Source organism: Astyanax mexicanus, chromosome 21 (assembly GCF_023375975.1).
Source record: "Astyanax mexicanus isolate ESR-SI-001 chromosome 21, AstMex3_surface, whole genome shotgun sequence".
Taxonomy (NCBI): Eukaryota; Metazoa; Chordata; class Actinopteri; order Characiformes; family Acestrorhamphidae; genus Astyanax; species Astyanax mexicanus.
This window is the reverse complement of record NC_064428.1, coordinates 36,709,688-36,731,302: the sequence shown is the minus strand read 5'-3', so window position 1 is coordinate 36,731,302 and position 21,615 is coordinate 36,709,688. Positions and strand designations below refer to the sequence as shown.

At 36.7% G+C, this 21,615-nt stretch overlaps 1 protein-coding gene across 1 annotated transcript; it reads left to right on the top strand.

Moving 5' to 3' along the window:
* Nucleotides 1-1,108: 1,108 nt before the first annotated feature.
* Nucleotides 1,109-19,376, top strand: zgc:136908. Its single transcript, XM_022663252.2, has 19 exons — nt 1,109-1,221; nt 3,641-3,752; nt 4,522-4,694; nt 5,640-5,782; nt 6,543-6,673; nt 7,559-7,690; nt 7,774-7,876; nt 9,025-9,158; nt 9,676-9,811; nt 10,554-10,666; nt 10,772-10,936; nt 12,349-12,471; nt 12,571-12,718; nt 14,191-14,255; nt 14,762-14,940; nt 15,664-15,793; nt 16,439-16,597; nt 16,986-17,137; nt 18,072-19,376. The coding sequence occupies exons 1-19, from the start codon at nt 1,199-1,201 to the stop codon at nt 18,166-18,168; spliced, it is 2,418 nt and encodes an 805-aa protein (XP_022518973.2). The 5' UTR covers nt 1,109-1,198; the 3' UTR covers nt 18,169-19,376.
* Nucleotides 19,377-21,615: the final 2,239 nt, after the last annotated feature.

The following is a 21,615-nucleotide window of genomic DNA, read 5'->3' as shown; positions in this document are numbered from 1 at the left end:
TTATCACTCAACTACCAACTACTTAGCAGAATCATTTTAATCACCATGGATATTACACCAACCACCTAGAAACACCTTAGCAACCAACAGTTATACCATACCTTCACCTTATTAAACATCCTAGCAACATCTTGTAAACCTCTAAGCAGCACCATAGGCACAACCTAGCAACACCATAGCAACCATCTACCAACCACTTAGCAACACCATAGCAACCATCTATCAATCACTTAGCAGCACCATAGCAATCACCTAGCAACACCTTATCACTCAACTACCAACTACTTAACAGAATCATTTTAACCAGCATGGATATCACACCAACCACCTAGAAACACTTTAGCAACCAACCGTTATACCATACCTTCACCTTATTAAACATCCTAGCAACATCTTGTAAACCTCTAAGCAACACCTTATCACTCAACTCCCAACCACTTAGCAGAATCATGTGAACCACCATGGATCAACCACGTAGAAACACCTTAGCCACCAACAGTTATACCATACATACACCTTAGTACTTCCTTAACAACACCTTGGCAACAACTTAGCAACACCATAGTCACAACCTAGCAATACCATAGCAACCATTAACCAACCACTTAGCAACACCATAGCAACCACCAAACAGGTGATGGTGATTGGCTGCTGGATACGTCCCTTTTCAAAGTCTGTCAACACAGTTAATGATCTCTCACCAGGAGGTACACTACCCAGAAGCAGCTCTGAGATTCTTTATTGTTATAGGGCAGCGGGAGAATCACTGTAACGCCCTCTTGTGGCAATATCAGAGCACACCTGCAACCATTTACATATCAATATTACATATTTACAGTCAATCAATGTAAAAATATTTAGCCATAACATTAAATCAGCGTCATTCACTTAAACTGTTTTTAAACTTAAAACTGGTTTTAGGTGTAGCTTAAACATGCATTGGGGTAATGCAGGGGCAGGTGTGTTACTGTAGGGGGAGCTAGAGATCCTGTTAGAGTGTGTGTGTGTTTAAAGTGTAAAACTATCCATAGCACTGCTTGCATTACAGAGAGGTATTTTAAGGTGCCATAACTTACCACACACACACACTCTCACTCTCTCTCTCTTTCACACACACACACACACACACACACACACACACACACACACACACAGCTTGTCTGCAGCAGCTCCCGGCCTCCAGCCGCCTGTTCCAGTCATGCCTGCCACCGGAGCTAATGAGTTGAGTGTAAACACTGCATTCTGCATGTTTTCTGCATGTGTGTATATATGTGTGTGTGTGTGTGTGTGTGTGTGTGTGTTTTCTAATGACTTTATTAATCAGTGTTCAGCTCAGTGTGTTTTATTAACCCGGTGTGTAATAATGCTGATTCAGACACCGTCATTAATCTAATCCAGTGTAATCCAGTTCAAACTCATGATAATTATATATAACATTATTCAGTATCCACTATGAATTATTTAATATCTGCTACAAATTATTCTGTTTCTGCTATTAATTATTTAGTATCCACTATGAATTATTTAGTAACTACTATAAAGTATTCAGTATACACTGTGAAGTATTCAGTATCCACGATAAGGGATTCAGCATCCAGTATGACCGATTTAAAATCTACTATGAATGATTCAGTATCCACTATGAATTATTAAATATCTTCTATGAATTATTCAATATCCACTATAAATTATTCAGTAACTACTATAAAGTATTCAGTATACACTGTGAAGTATTCAATATCCACTATAAGGGAGTCAGCATCCAGTATGAATGATTTAAAATCTACTATGAATGATTCAGTATCCACTATGAATTATTTACTACTATGAAGTATACTACATTCACTATGCCATATCCACCATAGCTTGTTTAGTATCCACTATAAATTATTTAGTAACTGCAACAAAGTATTCCATATCCAGTATGAAGTATTCAATGTCAACTATTAATTATTTAGTATCCAGTCTGAATTATTCAGTAAGTTCTCTGAAGTATGCAATATCCAGTATGAAGTATTCAATACCAACTATAAATTATTCAGTATCCAGTCTGAATTATTCAGTGAGTTCTCTATAGTATGCAATATCCAGTATGAAGTATTCAATATCAACTATAAATTATTCAGTATCCAGTCTGAATTATTCAGTGAGTTCTCTTTAGTATGCAATATCCAGTATGAAGTATTCAATATCAACTATAAATTATTCAGTATCCGGTCTGAATTATTCAGGGAGTTCTCTTTAGTATGCAATATCCAGTATGAAGTATTCAGTAACTACTATGAAATATTTGGTATCCACTATGAAGTATTCAGTAACTACTATGACGTATTTTGTATCCACTATGAAGTATTCATTATCCAGTATGGGTTCTTCAGTACTCTATGAATTATTCAGTATCTACTTTCACATTTTTCATATTTAGTATCCACTATGAAGTATTCAGCAATATATTAGTCACTATTCATCTACCAGTATCTACTGTTGAATTATTCATTTACCACTATGTATTTTCTTCAGTATCTTCTTTAAATTATTCAGAAACTACTTATAATGTACTGTTTTTAAGTACACTGTATTCAGTATGTACTGTGAATTACTCACTATCTATCCATGATCTACCAACTACTGTTACTATGAATTACCCAGAAACTGCAATCAACTATTCAGTATCTACTTTGAGTTATTCAGTATTATATCAAATACCATAACTACCATAATTTGCTCAGCATTTACTACTATTATTATTCAATATTATGGATTTTTACTAAACTTAATAAGTATTTATTGGTATGATCAACAAAATATTTACTCACTGTAAAATACAGTCTATTACTCTGGATTGTGCAAAACTGGAATTATGTTTAAAATATATAATGCATATATGTCAGTGTGTGTGTATGTGTGTATCTGGGTAGTTTAATGTTTGCAGTAAACATAGCTGTATCTGCGCTAAAAACAGACTTGTGTCACATGCAGTAACAGGAGACAGCACAGTGTGTGTGTGTGAACAGTGCTGAAGTGTGGGGTTTGGATTGCTTTAGCTGATAAACAGAACATCAGTTTGAGTTTGTTTCGGGTTCATTTGGCTGATCTGATTCAAGTTTTCAGTTCTGAAAAAAAGAAAAATGTAATACACTCACTGAACAACACCATTGCATCCACATAGGAAAAGCACAACAGCACAGCAACCAGCCACCAACCATTTTTGCAACAACAAAGCAATCATCATGAATAGCATAGCACCCACCAAGCAACACCTTACCAACCATAGCAACACCTTAGTCCTTAGTGAACATCCTGGAATGCATTAGCAACCACGCAGCATTACCATAGCTTCCACATAGGTAAACCATAGCAACAAGCTAGTAGCTGCTAGTCACTTCGCAGTGTCATATCAACCACTGTGGGAAGCAAATCAACCACCTAGCGATACTTTGGCATATTACCCCGCAACACCATAGCAACCACACACAGCGAGGGTTTCCCAGGAATATCTCTACAAAAAGAAAGTGTGTGTGTTTGTGTTCGTTTTTTTCTTTGTGGGGACCAAGTGTCCCAAAATAAACATGGGTGTTATCTAGATGGTCTTTTGCTTATTGTAAACTGTGTGTGTGTGTGTGTGTGTGTGTGTGTGCAGTCCGAAGGCGGAGGATTTCTCCACAGCTATACTAAAGCAGAAGAGCAGACCGAACAGGCTGATAGTAGACGAAGCCAACAATGAGGACAACAGCATCGTCTGCCTCTCTCAGGTGTGTGTGTGTGTGAGTGTGTGTTGTAATAATGTATATAGTTAATCTGATTTAAAATATTTAAATTTCCTTCGGAGGGTTATTTGAAGCAGTTTCATAAGTAGGTACCTGGTAGCCCACATTACAAGTATGGGTGTGTGTGTTGTAATAATATTCAGCTCTGGATAAAAATAAGAGAGCACTTAAAATGATGAGTTTCTTTGATTTTACCAAATTGAAAAACTCTGGAATATAATCAAGAGGAAGATGGATGATCACAAGCCATCAAACCACCAAACTGAACTGCTTGAATTTTTGCTCCAGGAGTAAAGCAGCATAAAGTTATCCAAAAGCAGTGTGTAAGACTGGTGGAGGAGAACATGATGCCAAGATGCATGAAAACTGTGATTAAAAACCAGGGTTATTCCACCAAATATTGATTTCTGAACTCTTAAAACTTTATGAATATGAACTTGTTTTCTTTGCATTATTTGAGGTCTGAAAGCTCTGCATCTTTTTTGTTATTTCAGTCATTTCTCATTTTCTGTAAATAAATGCTCTAAATGACTAAAATATTTTTATTTGGAGTTTGGGAGAAATGTTGTCTGTAGTTTATAGAATAAAACAACAATGTTCATTTTACTCAAACATAAACCTATAAATAGCAAAATCAGAGAAACTGATTCAGAAACTGAAGTGATCTCCTTATTTTCCGAGAGCTGTATATAAGTAATCTTATATACGGATTTATATATGTGTGTGTGTGTGTGTGTGTGTGTGTGTGTATCAGGTGAAGATGGAGGAGCTGCAGTTGTTTCGCGGGGACACGGTGGTGATGCGCGGTCGTAAACGGCGTCAGACCGTCTGCATCGTCCTCACAGACGACACCTGCGGAGACGAGCGCATACGCATGAACCGCGTCACACGCAACAACCTGCGCGTGCGCCTCGGAGACGTCATCAGGTACACACGTCCTCATTAAGATCGAGAAAGAGACATTATTAGTATTACTGTTATCAATATAGTTATTAATACTGCTAGAGTATTAATAAACACGGTAACAGTACTAATCCTGTTACTATTTCTGGATAATCTATAAATACTACTACTTATACTATTACTGCTAATGTTAAAAGTAACAGTACTACTACTAAAGGTAATATTACTATTAAAACTACTAAACTATTATTACTACTACTAGTACTAGCTTCATCTAAAGTAGGTCTGAAAAATTGGATACAATTAAAAACTAATAATTGGTAAGAAGCTGTATAAAAGTTTAGGTGTGATTTTTTTAATTAATTACAGTACAGTTTTATTAGAATTGTCACCAGAAAGTCTTGTATCTGAAAAGTAATGATTAAATCTCAAATTCAAAAAGATGACAATTTTCTTATTAAATAAATATGCTATGTTTTTTAAATGTTTTTAAATTTAAAAATCTGACATTTTAAGTATGCTTTGTTTTTAAAATTCTTAAAGTTGCCAAAAACCCGTTTGGCATCAATTACTTTTTGAATTATATTAGAATTTCTTATTTTGAAAGTTATTTTTTTAATATGTTTGGAATTTTAAATTCTACTTTAAAGTTATTTTTGAATGAGATTAGAATGTTACATTCTTTTACAGTATCAGAGTTTTACATTTTATTTTAGTCTGAATAACACTTTTATCAGTAAAAAAATTAACTTACCACAGAACAGAGAGGCAAAACATGGAGAAAAAATAAAATGGTTTACAAATATTTAAACAATTAAATTACATTCTAATAAAAATGAGCATATAGTAGAATACCTTGTTCCATCCTAAAATTGGTAAAAGTTTAAAACACTTTTTGCTGTCTCGAAATTTTCAGAGACTTAGTCATTTTGGTATGTGTGTGTGTAATGTGTGTGTGTGTGTGTGCAGTATCAACGCCTGTCCTGATGTTAAGTATGGGAAGCGTATTCATGTTTTGCCGATTGACGACACCATCGAGGGACTGACCGGGAACCTTTTTGAGGTTTTCCTGAAGCCCTATTTCCTGGAGGCCTACAGACCCGTCCACAAAGGTACCGGGGACTAAAACTGACTTCAATTATTGAAAGAATAACATTTAACCAAAAACCATCTAAATACTATAATCAGAACAACAAAAGGGCTCCTAGAACGGAGCCCTGGGGGACACCATGCAATGTATTTTCCGTATTGTAGCTCTCGTGGGGGGTTATTCCAGCAATCTTTAGGTGATCCGTCAACAGTGCACCATGCTGCTTTATTTAATATGTATCAAGGTGTCTTTGCTATCATAACAACGGGAAAAGTACGGCTTTCATGGCTCGAAACCCTCAAAATACACGCACTAATTATTTTGATTAATCATGGGTGTGGTTAATTTTGGGCGTAATGTGAAATAATGTAATGTGAAATAATGTAATGTGGACGTGCTAACTGACCTGCTTGTTCACGCTGTGAAGGAGCTCCAGCAGCTCATTTACGGGAACAGAAATTTTATTTTATTTAGTATTCTGTTTATTGTTTTGGTGCAAAGATAGCAATGAACATCTGACTGTTGATTGTTGTCAGGGTTTTAATCAGTCAGTGGAGCTCCTGAGTTTTCCATTGCCAAGATAATCAAGCAAAACTCCAGAAATGTAGCTGAACACATCTCATTTCCAGAACACCACGCACATCAGAGTAGATATATTCAGAAGCTTTGTTGCTATTTAAAAAAAATAGTCTGTTGAAGAAGTGAAAGTTAGCAATGAGCATCAGAACACACCTTCCACAGGGTTCCAAGGTCTATCTCGTTCTCTCTCTGTCTCTGTGTAGGTGATATATTTCTAGTTAGAGGAGGAATGAGGGCAGTAGAGTTTAAGGTTGTGGAAACAGACCCCACCCCCCACTGTATCGTCGCCCCAGATACCATCATCCACTGCGAGGGCGAACCCATCAAACGAGAGGTGTGTATCTCTGTGTTTATATAAACACTATACAGGGTTTACGGTTTTGGCCGTTATTCTTTTGTCATGCTTTTTTACACCTTGTGTGTAACGTTGCAACATGCCAGACTTTTTAGCATTAAGAGAGTTGTAGAGGTTCCTAATGGAGTCCTGTAAAAATCCATCAGATCAATGAAGTTCCAATATAATTCCAATAAATAAGAGAGCACTTAAAAATTACGAGTTTTTTATTTTATTTTACCAAATTGAAACCTCTTGATTATATTCCAGAGGTTTCAATTTGGTAAAATAAAATAAAAAACTCGTAATTTTTAAGTGCTCTCTTATTTATTGGAATGGATGATCAGAAAACAATCAAACCACCAAACTGAACTGCTTGTTTTTTTTCACCAGGAGTAAAGCAGCATAAAGTTATCCAAAAGCAGTGTGTAAGACTGGTGGAGGAGAACATGATGCAAAGATGATTAAAAACCAGGGTTATTCCACCTGAACTCTTAAAACTTGTTTTCTTTGTATTATTTGAGGTCTGAAAGTTCTGCATCTTTTTTGTTATTTCAGCCATTTCTCATTTTCTGCAAATAAATGCTCTAAATGACAATATTTTTATTTGTAATTTGGGAGAAATAGAAAAAAATAATAATCTTAATTTTACTCAAACATTGGTACCACTTTAAAAAAAAGGCTACTTTATGAAGGGGTTATAAATAGTTTATAAAAGAGCCTAAAACAGAGGGGTAGGGGTAAGTGGTAGGGGTAAGGGGTGAAATGGGACTGAGCCCAAGACACAGTGGAATACAACTAAGAGGGTTAAACCTACATTTAGTATTTAAAAATCTAAAACATCTGATTTATGTTTTTGATGAGTATGATGCTCTGTGACGTCAGGACGAGGAGGAGAGTCTGAATGATATTGGGTATGATGACATCGGCGGCTGTCGTAAACAGTTGGCTCAGATTAAGGAGATGGTGGAGCTTCCTCTCCGACACCCCGGCCTCTTCAAAGCCATCGGAGTGAAGGTCAGAGACCCTATACCTGCCTGCATATATATAAAACCATCAATATATTACATTAAACATCTCTCACTGTTTCTGTCCTCCAGCCCCCGCGAGGGATTCTCCTGTATGGACCCCCTGGAACCGGGAAGACTCTAGTGGCCCGAGCCGTCGCTAACGAGACGGGAGCGTTCTTCTTCCTTATCAATGGTATCTTCCTTGTTTGCAGGGTGTTGCATCTACTTCTTCATTAAAAACATCTCTATAAAACTTGGAATGTGGGGCAGAGTTTGTACGGTAGTGAAGCAAACTAGAAAAGTAATGGAATTTGAAAACAGCATTTTCCAGGCCTGGATAAGTTTTGAAAAAATAAAGATACCCAGAAAGTTTTGGAAAAGTAATTGAAATTTGGTATACAAATCTTTGTGTTTCCGTTTATCGATGAAGAAAAACAATTTTGAGCTAACAAATATGTCAGCTCAGAGTTAATTCAGTAATTTAATTCAGTAATTTAACATTTTATTATTAAAGATTGTGTTTCAGATTTATTTTAGGCCTACTTTCATCAATTTCGATTATAGTTTTAGTTTTATTGTCTATGTCTTCACTGCAAATTGCCTTGAAGGCATGGAACGTCATGAAAAAATCATGGAAATGTATTGGTTAAAAAGTGTATGAACCCTCGTTCTCGTACTGTCTGAGGTTCTCAACCAGAATGACTGAAATTGTGTCTCTTCAACTGATCTAGTGGGTGGTTCTATGCTGGTTTCCTTATTGTTCATCACAATAAGAGAGGAGCATCCAAACGGCTCATAGAAGCAAATGATTCCTGACACCAAACTCTTTCAGCTGATTCACAGAAAATGTATGGATGTATTTTTCTTGGAGCTTGGTGTCTTTATAGTGTTTATAGGGGCAGTCGAGAAGTGGAAAGTGGAAACAAAAGCATGCAAAACGTGAGTTTTACATAATCTATACCCTTTAATTCCAGAAATAACCATCAACTGAGCCATTACCAATCCATATGTTCAATGTCCCAGATTCAAACATATACAAACATTGTATTTACTGTACTAGTGCTGGTTGGTGGTGCCCATTCTTTCGCAGAAATGATCCAAAATTAGATTTTTAAAACTCACATGATGTTTGCCGATGCTGCCAGTCCCATATCATTGCCAGAAGTGACCCGTGAATATATATAATAATATATCTGTGGCAGTACTATATTCCCTATGGTGCTTGAACCCCCGAATGTTTTTAATTTAATTCATTAATTTTTTGGTAACACATGTCCTGCAGATACTTACCCATCCGTAAGCTGGATGATGGATGTATCTGTTGGGTTTTTATGTCGGCAGGTCCAGAGATCATGAGTAAACTGGCGGGAGAATCGGAGAGTAATCTGAGGAAGGCTTTCGAGGAGGCTGAGAAGAACGCTCCCGCCATTATCTTCATCGACGAGCTGGACGCCATCGCTCCCAAACGAGAGAAGGTGAGGAGAAGATACAACATAAGTTAAATCTAAAGTGTTTGGCTAGATAAAATAACTCTAGTTGTTGTTGTGGTTTCCAGTCCTAGCTAGTTGCTAGGTGGTTGCTATGGTATACAATTTTACTGCTTTGTGCTTGCTTGACAGTTGCTAGGTGGCTACTGTGGTGTTTCTAGGTGTTTGCAGTGGTTTGAAGTGGTTGCTAAAATGCTGCTATAGTTTTGCAATATGGTTGATAAGGAATTGCTTAGTAATTAATAGGATGTTTCTATTGTGCAACAATAGCAAGTTGTTTGCTATGGAGATTTTTATTAATTGTAAGTAGGTTGATTCACAGTTCCTTGTTGCTATGATACCCCAAATGCTTGGAAAGGGTTGCTGTGGTGTCCAGTGAGGTTGTTGAGTGCTGTTGGTTTATTTGTTTGTTTTAACTCCCATTAAACTCCATGCAGTGCCAAATCAACTCATACAATCATTCTTCAGGTAATGTAATGTGTATAATGGTGTACTGTGTCTGTAGACTCATGGGGAGGTGGAGCGCCGAATCGTGTCTCAGCTCTTGACCCTGATGGACGGACTGAAGCAGAGGGTTCACGTGGTCGTGATGGCGGCTACCAACCGACCCAACAGTGTGGACCCGGCTTTACGCCGTTTCGGTAAATCTATTGGATCAGTCCATTGGTTCAATAGAAGACGACATAGTACAAGTTCTTGTATTGTATTATTGTTAATTTTTAACTATTTAACTAATTTAACAAAGGAGACGTTTATACAGGTATCAATGTGCACCAGGCGAGGCGTTTCAGAAAGATATTCGTTAACATTACACACAGATACAGATCACTTACATCAGGGGTGTGCAAACTACGGCCCGCGGGCCATTTGAGGGCCAAAGAGTCTAAAAGCGGAGAGAGTGAAGTTCTAGCGCAGAAAAACGGGCCAAAGAGTCTAAAAGCGGAAAGAGTGTGCAGTTTTAGCGCAGAAAAACGAGCCAAAGAGTCTAAAAGTTGCCGTAATTAAGGAGTTTAATATTAAGAGACATCATGAAATTAAACATCAATTTGAAAAATCTTAGTTTACACAACACTGTCAAAGATAAAGATAGTAAGTCAAGTAAAATGGTGTGTAAATGAAATAATCAGGAAAAATGTATTATTTAAAGTGGTATATTTTATTATTTGTTTTATTACAGAGTCTGTGGCCCGTGACTTCAAATATATTTCTCCTTCTGGCCCCCAACAAAAAAAGTTTGGACACCCCTGACTTACATTTTTTGAGATAGACAAATCCAATCTGATCAAAAAATCGGAACTGAGCGATGTGGCTCATAATGTGAACGTAGCCTTAAGTTTACTATGTAGGAAGACAAAAAATAGACACACTATCTGATTTCTGCAGGTCGTTTTGATCGTGAGATTGATATCGGGATTCCGGACTCTACGGGTCGGCTGGAGATTCTCCAGATTCACACCAAGAACATGAAGCTGGCTGATGATGTGGATCTGGAGAGGGTAAAGAGATCAATCTGAAAGAAGATCACCTGTTCTAAAAAGAACTTTATGTGGAATTTTAATGTTTCTCTGTGTGTGTGTGTGTGTGTGTGTGTGTGTGTGTAGATCGCTACAGATACTCATGGTCATGTGGGAGCTGATCTGGCGGCGCTGTGCTCTGAAGCAGCTCTTCAGGCCATCCGGAAGAAAATGACCCTGATCGATCTGGAGGACGAAACCATCGACGCCGACCTGCTCAACTCCCTCGCCGTCACCATGGACGACTTCAGGGTCAGCTCACACTAACACACACACACACACACACACACTAGCACTGTAATGCTAAAACCTTGTATCTTCAAAACGATATGAGGAAAAACCCTGAAAATGCTCAATTTATTGTGAATTATAATACATTTTAGTTACACAGTTAAACAATCACATGGTCCAACTATTCAAAACTACAAAAACAATTTAGCACTTTCAACCAATCAGAGCAGCCGTAGCATTTCCCCTAATTTCACAAAATGCAGTTTGGCACACTTTAAATCATGTTCTGTATTGTAGATTAATTGGTACCACTTTAAAATAAGACTACCTTTATAAAGGGTTTATAAATGGTTTACAATTAGTTTATTAATGGTTACTTATTAGGTTGTAAATGCCTTAAAATCATTAATAATCAGTTATAACACATACATAGAAAGGGCTACAATGACCTGTTGTTTGCCAAATAGTGAACCCACAGCCATCTATATTGTTTCCCTTTCTATGTATGTGTTATAACTGATTATTAATGATATTTAAGGCATTTACAACCTAATTAGCAACCATTAATAAACTAATTGTAAACCATTTATAAACCCTTTATAAAGAAATCTTATTTTAAAGTGGTACTGATTAATTCTAAACTCCAAACTATGTAGAAAAATATATGGAATTATTTACTAAACTAAAAACATCTTTAAACTTTAAACATCTCTGCTGGATTTTCTCAGTCACCTGGAATTCAGGCTTTCAGTTAACAGCTGTGCTGAACTCATCAAGAGTTAATTACTTGAATTTCTTGTCTCTTAATAAAGTGTTTGAGAGAATCAGTTAAAGTAAAATAGTGAAGAGGTAGAGTTACAGGTATACAGTGAATAGTGAATATTTGAGTAATGTTCTAATCCAGATTATGAGAAGCAACAACTACTCAACTAAGTAAAGAAACAAAATACTTTAAGAAGAAATGAAGGTCGGTCAATCTGAAGAGAAGATTGATTTGGAAGAACTCTCAAGAGAAAGTATCTTCAAGTGGAGTTGCAAAAAAAAGACCATCAATAACGTTATAATGATGAAACTGGCACTCATCAGGACCACCCCAGGAAAGGACGAGCAAGAGTTTATCAGGGTTACCAGCCTCAGAAACTGCTAAAAGTTAACAGCTCCCCAGATAAGAGCATCTAAACAGAGTATTTTGGTTTGTTTTACAATTTTAAGTTTCTACATGATTCCTTAACCACCGTAATTTTTCAGAATATTTTGCACAATAACCAGAACAAACATCTGAAACACACCTGTAAAACCCTGGAGTATATTAATATTCCATTATGTGCTTGGACCCCTTTAATCGGCACTTAAATTCCCTGTAATTAGACTGTCTTCTTGTCTTTTCTCTTCACTCTGTTCTGTTTGTCTCTGGGTTTATCTCTTTATCTCAGTGGGCTCTGAGTCAGAGTAACCCCTCGGCTCTGAGGGAGACGGTGGTGGAGGTTCCTCAGGTGAACTGGGAGGACATCGGGGGTCTGGACGAGGTGAAGCGGGAGCTGCAGGAACTCGTACAGGTCTCTCGTTTTCTGAAAGTTCTCAAATTCCTCAGTTTTTAGTGATCTGAAATGCTAATTAAAACATCATCCTCACTGAGTGCCTTTCCGTGTGTTCAGTACCCTGTGGAGTACCCTGATAAGTTCCTGAAGTTCGGGATGACCCCGTCCAGAGGGGTGCTGTTCTACGGGCCGCCCGGCTGCGGGAAAACACTGCTGGCCAAAGCCATCGCCAACGAGTGCCAGGCCAACTTCGTCTCCATTAAAGGTCTGTAACTCTCATAATTCTCGTTATTCACTGTTTATTTACTGTGTTTTATTATTTATTTAGCTTATTTTAGTTGAAAAAGTCCAAAGGAGGATGGGTTCTCCATCCATGGCTCTACTCAGTGGTTCTTTAATATGCTTTCATGCTGTGTTTACAATTATAAATGAGATGGAACCCCAAAAGCAGCAAACCCAAAATTCTATGTTTTTTGGGAGTTTCTTCTGTTGAGTCTTGGGTTCTACTTGGTTGTTCTTGGTTGGTTCTACTAATGAGGCTTGCTTTCTCACATTTTATATTACTTTCTGTTTTTCAGGCATTGTTCATTTAAATGATTTTTATAACACTGTAAAGGTGGTTTAGTGGTCTTGGTTCTCCTCAATGTTTCTTCTTCATGCTCTTAGTGAGGTTCTCTTCCTGTGCCATGGTTATTTTTTGTGGTTAATACTTAAACTGATATGTTCTCCTATCAGTTCTCCTCCTTCTTATACTCCTGAGTCTTGGTTCTTCTTATAAGGCTTTCTTACTCTGAGTGGTTCTGCCTAATAATCTTAAGAGGTTCACCTGCTTAGCATTGGTTCTCCTTCTGAGTCTTGGTTCTTCTTATGAGGCTTGCTTTCACTCAGTGGTTCTGATTCATAATTTTAAGAGGTTCTTCTGCTGAGTGTTGATTCTCCTACTGAGTTTTGTTTTTTCTTATGACATTTGCTGACTCCTAATGGTTCTACCTCAGTTCTACCAGAGTGTTGGTTCTCCTGTTGAGGCTTGGTTCTCCTTATGAGGCTTGGTTCCACAGATTGCATATTGCTTTATACATGCCTCAAGGTTCTGCTTTTCAGGCCTTGTTCATCTAAATGATTCTTTATCTTATTGTTAAGGTGGTTGAGTGGTCTTGGTTCTCCTTAATGTTTCTTCTTCATGCTCTTATTGAGGTTCTCTTCCTGTGCCATGGTTATTTTTTGTGTGATTCATACCTAAACTTTTGGTTCCTCTGAGTGATTCTTCTCCCACTTTTAGGAAGTTCTTCTTCTCAGAGTCTTAGTTCCTTTCAGTCAACTTCTTTATAATCTTAAGAGGTTCTCCTTCTTCTTCTGAGTGTTGGTTCTCCTATTGAGTCTTGGTTCTGCTCAATGTTTCTACTTCATGCTCTCCGTGAGGTTCTCTTCCTGTGCCGTGGTTATTATTTTTTTTTTTTGTTATTTTTGATAACAACTTCCTCATAATCTTAAGAGGTTTTCCTGCTCAGTGTTGGGTTCTTGCATTGGGTATTACCTTATATATTCATAAAGGTTCTGCTTTTCATGCTCTGTTCATCTAAATTATCATTCCTATTAATCTTATAGTGGTTGAGTGATCTTGGTTCTCCTCAATGTTTTTTTTCTTCATGCTCTTAATGAGGTTCTTTTTCTATGCTATTGTTACTTTATGTGGTTCCCCCTATATCTGATATCTGATTTTCTATTTGTCTGGTTCAGGTCCGGAGCTCCTCACCATGTGGTTTGGAGAGTCTGAGGCTAATGTGAGAGATGTGTTTGATAAGGTAGGTGTGTGATCATGAGTCTAGAACATTTTATCCATCAGGTTTTTAAATCAATAGATTATAAATAGGTGGAAAATTACCTAGTTATACTTATTTTCCTGAATTACACCAAATGTAGCCATTTAGCTAACACATGTTTGGTGTTTGAAGCTCGTTTCTTAGTGTCTCACTGAAGCTATGTTGCTAATAACAGGTCCTTGTTAACATGTTCTTCAATTTGCATATGCTAACTGTAGATCTAAACACTATTAGATATCACTAGATAGCACCTTCACACAGTTTGAGGAGAGTATGTGATGTTTTATGTACGTGTTAGCATCATGCTAACTGGTGTACATGCGCTTCCATTGATTGTTAGCTTCATTAGCCTCATAGCTCCAGTAATAAAACATTAAAAGCCAAATTTTAGACACCAAAACTACAAAACATGAGTTTCTACTGAACTATCATTTTAATCTAATGTAACAAAGTAAAAAAGTAATACTGAGTGTTTGTTGGTGTAACAGGCTCGCCAGGCCGCTCCATGTATCCTCTTCTTTGACGAGTTGGACTCCATCGCTAAGTCCAGAGGGGGCGGAGCCGGGGACGCGGGGGGTGCGGCCGATCGGGTCATCAACCAAATCCTCACAGAGATGGACGGAATGACCAATAAGAAGAACGTCTTCATCATCGGCGCCACCAACAGGTTTTTCTACAGTGCTAATGTACTTTACTCTACATGTCCAAATATGGACAAAAGCATGCAGTTCTGATCAAGGCAGATATGTAAATGGTTACAGGTGTGGTCTGATTTCTACAAGAGGGCAATTAAGTGATAAAGTGCTTCCCCCCTGCAGCCCTATTAAAATATATACAGAGGCTATTTTTTTGGGTAGTGTACCTCCTAGTGAGAGATTGTTGACTGATATGAAGAAATCCTCACAGCAGTGTTGATTCAACATCTAGTAGAAAGTTTTCTTCTGCACAATAGAGACAGTTACTCAAACAAAAGCAGGATAACCTCTATTTTATAAAGTAAGTAGGGGTCCCATTACTTTAGGAATACATTTAGCTGTATAATGTATCTACAATGTCTTTTTCTATCTTCCTATCTCTCTGTCTTTGTCTCTCAACTCTCCCCCTCCTTCTCTTTCTCTCTCTCTCTCCCACTCACTCTATTTCTCCCCCCTTCCTCCCTTTCTCTTACACTGTGTTCGCCTTCCTCTCTTATTCTCACTCTCTTTCTCTTTCTCTCTCTCTTTTTCTATTTGTCTCTCTCGCTCTCTAACACTGTCTTTATCTCTCTTTCTCTCTCTCATTCCCTCTCTTTTTGCTCTCTCTCTCTCTATGCTGTATATCTCTCTTTGCTCTCTCTGTTTCTCTCTCTCTCTTTATATTCTCTCTCTCTCTCTCCCTCTCTCTTTTTCAGGCCTGATATAATTGATCCGGCGATTTTGCGTCCGGGTCGTTTGGATCAGCTGATCTATATTCCTCTGCCGGACATGCCGTCCCGCACCGCCATCCTCAGAGCCAACCTCCGCAAATCACCTGTGGCTAAAGTTAGCTTTACACACACACTCTCACACACACACACACACACACACACATATGATATGATATGTAAATGATTACAGGTGTGGTTTGGTTTGACACCTTGAACTTTACACCACTAGATGACTACTTCTGGGTAGTGTACCTCCTGGTGAGAGATCACTGACTGTTACACTGCTACAATACAACAAAAATAAATCCATTGGCAAAAACTACACATAATATATAAAAATTGAGACATATATTCTTATATTAGGCAAACATATCTGCCATATTAAAATTAGCAAATGCAAAATCTCAAAATGAGTTAAATAAGACTTTGGCCTAAATAATCGGAATATCTTAATTGATGACTTATTTTGGTTTTGTGTTGATTTTCGTTCGAATTACTTAAAATAAGGTAAAAGTTCTAAGTAAGACTAATTAATATCCTTATTCCTAAAATGAGCTGAATAAACACACTTACTTGGTCAGACAAACATTCTTATTAAAGAAAAAAATATGTACTGCCTTAAATTTAGAGAATTTTACTTGCTACGATTATGTTTTTTTTACAGTGTGGACTAGTTATGGTTAGGTTTAAAATTTAATTTAATTAAATGTAATGTTTAAAACGTAACGTGTGTGTGTGTGTGTGTTTGTGTGTGTGTCAGGAGGTGGACCTGCCGTACCTGTCCCGGATCACTGAGGGTTTCTCGGGAGCTGATCTGACGGAGATCTGCCAGAGAGCCTGTAAACTCGCCATCCGAGAAGCTATCGAAGCCGAGATCCGCGCAGAGAGAGAGAGACAGAGCAGGAAGGGCACTGCCATGGTCAGTGTGTGTGTGTGTGTGTGTGTGTGTATCCTCTGTTAATCGGCAGTGTCCGGCTGTGTGTGCTGGACTCTGATGGAAAGAGAGGAACATTACCGGCTCCCTAAAGGGTGGCTGACTGCTCTCTAGCGTTCAGCCTGAGGACCAGGAGCCAACAATCACATTACCCCACACATTTCCACTTGCTGTTGTGTTTTTAACATGGATCTCCATGGAAACACGCACCCAAAGTGAAATTACGGTGCGCAGCAGTGGACAAATAACTATTTTATTAAACCCAAGGAGACAAAACTCAGAGATGTGCTTTCGGAGAAACTAATCCTGTCCGGATAGGGCTTTAGTTTTAACAGTGTTTTAGTCTCTCTCTTTGTTTTTTTCTTTGTTTTAGGATGATGATTATGATCCTGTTCCTGAGATCAGGAAGGACCACTTTGAGGAGGCTATGAGATTCGCCCGTCGCTCTGTAAGCGACAACGACATTCGCAAATATGAAATGTTCGCTCAGACTCTGCAGCAGAGCCGCGGTTTCGGAAACTTCAGGTAAATATACGCTCCTAAAACCTGGACTTATTTATTTATCCTAGCTGTTTAGGATTAGTTGCACCTAATAAGTATAAAAACTAAACAATTTCTTTGTACAGGAAGTCGTTTTTTGAAACAATAAAAAAACAATGTCCTATTGGTAAGGTAGTTTGTTTTTGTCAATAGTCTGCCTGACATTACATCCCTAAAACTTGAAGATTTCTATTTAAGCATTACATAAAAAGCTTTTATGTTATGTACTGAAATTTGTAATAAAATATAATTGTAATAGAAAATATAATAAATATTTAAGTAAACCTGCTTATGTCAAAATATAAAGAATAAATTCATAAAATTGCTCTTTCCTGAACTTTATTTTAAAATCAATATTTTCCTGAACACAGATCAAACAGTTCACAGCCTTCAAACCTTTAGTTTCCTTATGTTTGTCTAGTTTTTACATCTATTTTAAAACCTGCAGAATTTGGGTTTGTATACACGACAAAGCATTTTTTTAAATAATTTGCCATTTGGTGTTAGAAGAACCCAGTTAGTACAAAAACCTAAATTTTACCTCTCTACAGTAAGTAAATAAACTAGTTTTACTCATAAAATGATGAGAATTATTACCTGGCCCATGTTCCTGTCTGGACTGGCTGTAAAAACTCTTGACTGGGATTCCAACCATCTTTTTCTCAATTAATGGAGTGTAATGATGTTATTTGACCACTAGAAGGTACGGTTGGAATCTTCATATGAGGCCAAAGGGTTAACACTTAAAAGAATAAGTATTGTATCCATATGGATGCAGGATGTAGGGTTTAAGGAGGATATAAAACCAGTCAATTAAGACCTAACGAGTTAACGAGTTTCCTGATTGAATAAATCAGACTTGTAGAAGCACTACTGTTGTTAAAATTTCTGATTCTCTCTCTTTGTCTGTTTCTCCCAGGTTTCCCTCCAGTTCTCAGTCAGGTGGAGGACAGGGATCAGGTCAGGGTTCTGGGGGTCACTACAGAGAAGATGGAGATGATGACCTCTATCAATAATTCTAATAATTCAGCCAATCGAGAAGCAGAGAGATTACACTACAAATGAAGCTTATAGAAAATGTTATTTAACAGTTATTTAATAGCTGTGTTTTTATATCTGTGTTAGCAGTGTTAAATACTGTTCGTCTTTAAGACTTGCAGGGCCAGATTCATAAAACCACCTGAGGACAGTTCCGGCCAGACACCGCCGGTCTCCATCATTATCGAGGAATATTCCATCCATCTGCACCCACTAACAGCACACTGCCCAGTGTTTAACTAACAGCGCTCACAAGATAACACCTCACAACTTATACACACACAGGTGTGGGCGTTCCAAAAACTATATATATAAATATAGATATAATATTGTTAGAATGCACTATGCATCATCATGGGGTACCACGGCAACCATTCAGCAACACCTGAGTAACGGTAACCACCAGCAATCCTGTAACAACCACATCATCTGGGATACCAGAGCAACTGCCAAGCACCCCAACCACCTAGCAACCACTTAGCAACGGCATATGCAGGATCCACATGAGATACCATATCAACCACCTAGGAACAACCATAGCAAACAGAACTAACTTGGATACATAGAAAGAAGGTGTTGATACTGTATAAACCACCTTAATAAATATATTTTTATTAAATACAGTCAAATAAAATGTATTTGTAATAATTCATAAAGCCTTATTAAGCTCTATTTATTCACAATGGATTTTATGAATCTGGCCTGTAATGTGCAATACTTAGGTTTATGTTTTTAACCTTTCTTGAATAAAATATGATGAATTAGCACTTTAGCAGACTGCTAAACTCAGATTTAGCCAGTTCCTATTTGTGAGTGTGACAATTTAATTGAAAAATTGATTGATTTTTATAGCTGTTAATAGATTGAAAATGTGTTTTATTGTCTGTTATTGTGTTATTTTATATTTTTTGTGAGTTTAGAATGATGTAAAATAAAGCACTGGTGATAAATGAGGCAGTTTCATATTTAAGTAAATCCGCTAATGTAAAAATATAAAGAATAAAATCATAAAATTTCTCTTTCCTGAACTTTATTTTAAAATCAGTATTTTCCTGAATACAGATCAAACAGTTCACGGCCTCCAAACCTTTAGTTTCCTTACGTTTGTCTAGTTTTTACATCTATTTTAAAACCTGCAGAATTTGGGTTTGAATAAATAAATAAATAAATAATAGATTTGAATGAGTTTTATTGTCTGTTATTGTGTTATTTTATATTTTTTGTGAGTTAAGAATGATGTAAAATAAAGTACTGCTGATAAATGAAGCAGTTTCAGTGTGATAGAATTAACAGTGCATCACATATAATTTGCCATAATTTACAAATTAAAGGAGAAATCCGGTGTGAAATCGACTTGGGTCGTAGTGAAACATGATAATGAGTATGAACGTTTGTGGAATAGCCCACCTCCATTATCTCCCAGCATTCTCAAAGATAACACTTTCAACCGATGTTCCCAACAGGCTTACAATGATAGTGATAGGGCATAGAGTTAGCCATGCGTATAAATAGCTATTGTTACACTATTAAAAAACTCAAAGTACCTCCACATTTTATATATATATATGTATGCAATGAAAATTGAATATATTCCAGCTGTTGCTGAAAATATCTTTATATTAAAGCATGTCCACTGATTTAACTTGTAATCTGTTAACCTTTCCTACCTATTCATGTAGAAAGGGACTTTTAAGCAATAATTATTAAGATTAATATCTTTATCCTAAAAGCAGGAATTAATGTGAGAGGAGAAAAACTCAGCCCAACCATAGAAAACCATTAAATGAACATTCATTCAACGATGTCAGAATTTCCTTAGATTAATCTATTGATAATGCCTGTTATTCAGTGTTAAAAAAAGGTTGTTTTAAGACTGTTTTATAGTTTTAATCATCAATTTAAAAGATGTTATACAACCAAAACATTAACCTTTATTCAACGTTCTTTACTATGTAGATGGATATAAGTACTGTGTACTGTATATTTAATATATATATTGGTCAAACATTTGTGTCTACTATATAATCTTATAATTCAATTGGTATAATTCAATGAAAGTTGCATGGAAAAGGGTTATTAATAAAAAAGTTTAAATAGGCATCATCGTAAGTGTTAGTGTTGAAATTCAAGAATACAAACAATACAAATATATTTAAAGTTAAAATGTTCAATACAAACCATACATATAAAAATATAACATTGAATCAATGCTGAATCAGTGTACAGCAGGGTTAACTTTGTTTCAGTAGATTTTACGGTCTAAGATAATGCTAAATGTAATGTTTAATATAAAATAAATGTTTAATATGTGTACTGTATTTTTATGCTCATAGTATATTACTATACTATAGGGGGCAGTAATGAGCCTGTCTGCGTTCACTCCGTTATACAGCGCAGAAGCGGACGGCATGGCTGTGTCCCAATTCTCCCTTGATGCGGCCTAGAATACTTCTCTAGTGTGCTTGGTCTGCACTCTGAAACGAGGGCAGAACTATTATTATTTTATTATTATATTATTATTGTGTATATTTATTTATCGATTTGCCTTTTGCTGTTTATATACTTTTGTATAATTATTGAATTACTATCATATAAATTGTTTATGTTAAAAAGGTAAAGTAAACGGCTCAGGATTTTATGTGTAATTAGTTTTTATTTATTTTATTTAATGCTGCGGCTTATATTGTTGCTGTCAAGCAATTAGAAAAATAATCAACTTAATTAATCAAATTAAAGCTACATGCTTTGTACATAATTAATCTAAATTAATTCCACCTTAAAAACTGTCCCACGCTGCTACTATAGTCACATAATTACACTAGTTCCACCTTAAACGCTGCTGTTATATTTGCACAATAATAATAGTTCCACCTTACATGATGCTGCTTTATTTACGCAATTACACTAATTCCACCTTAAACGCTGCTGCAATATTTTCACAATTAAACAAATTCCACCTTGAACGCTACCGCTATATTTACACAGTAACACTAGTTCCACCTTAAATCCTGCTGCTATATTTACGCCATAACACTATATTTTCCTAAAAATTACAGTAGTTCCACCTTAAATGCTGCTGCTATATTCACGCAATGACACTATTAAAAAAATACACTAGTTCCACCTTAAATGCTGCTGCTATATTCACGCAATGACACTATTCACAAAAAATACACTAGTTCCACCTTAAATGCTGCTGCTATATTCACGCAATTACATTAGTTCCACCTTAAACCGCTAAGCAGTTAAGTTACAAGTGCCTGAACTAAACCACTGCACCACTTAAGGTGGAACAAAGCTACAAGCTGATGAGTAAACAGCCACGCTCTGTTCTTTTTTATGCTATTCCACCTTAAAAAGGTTCCACCTTTCATGCTAGTTAGTTCACTCCACTAGGTAGTGAACACTAGAGGTTGGAACACGGC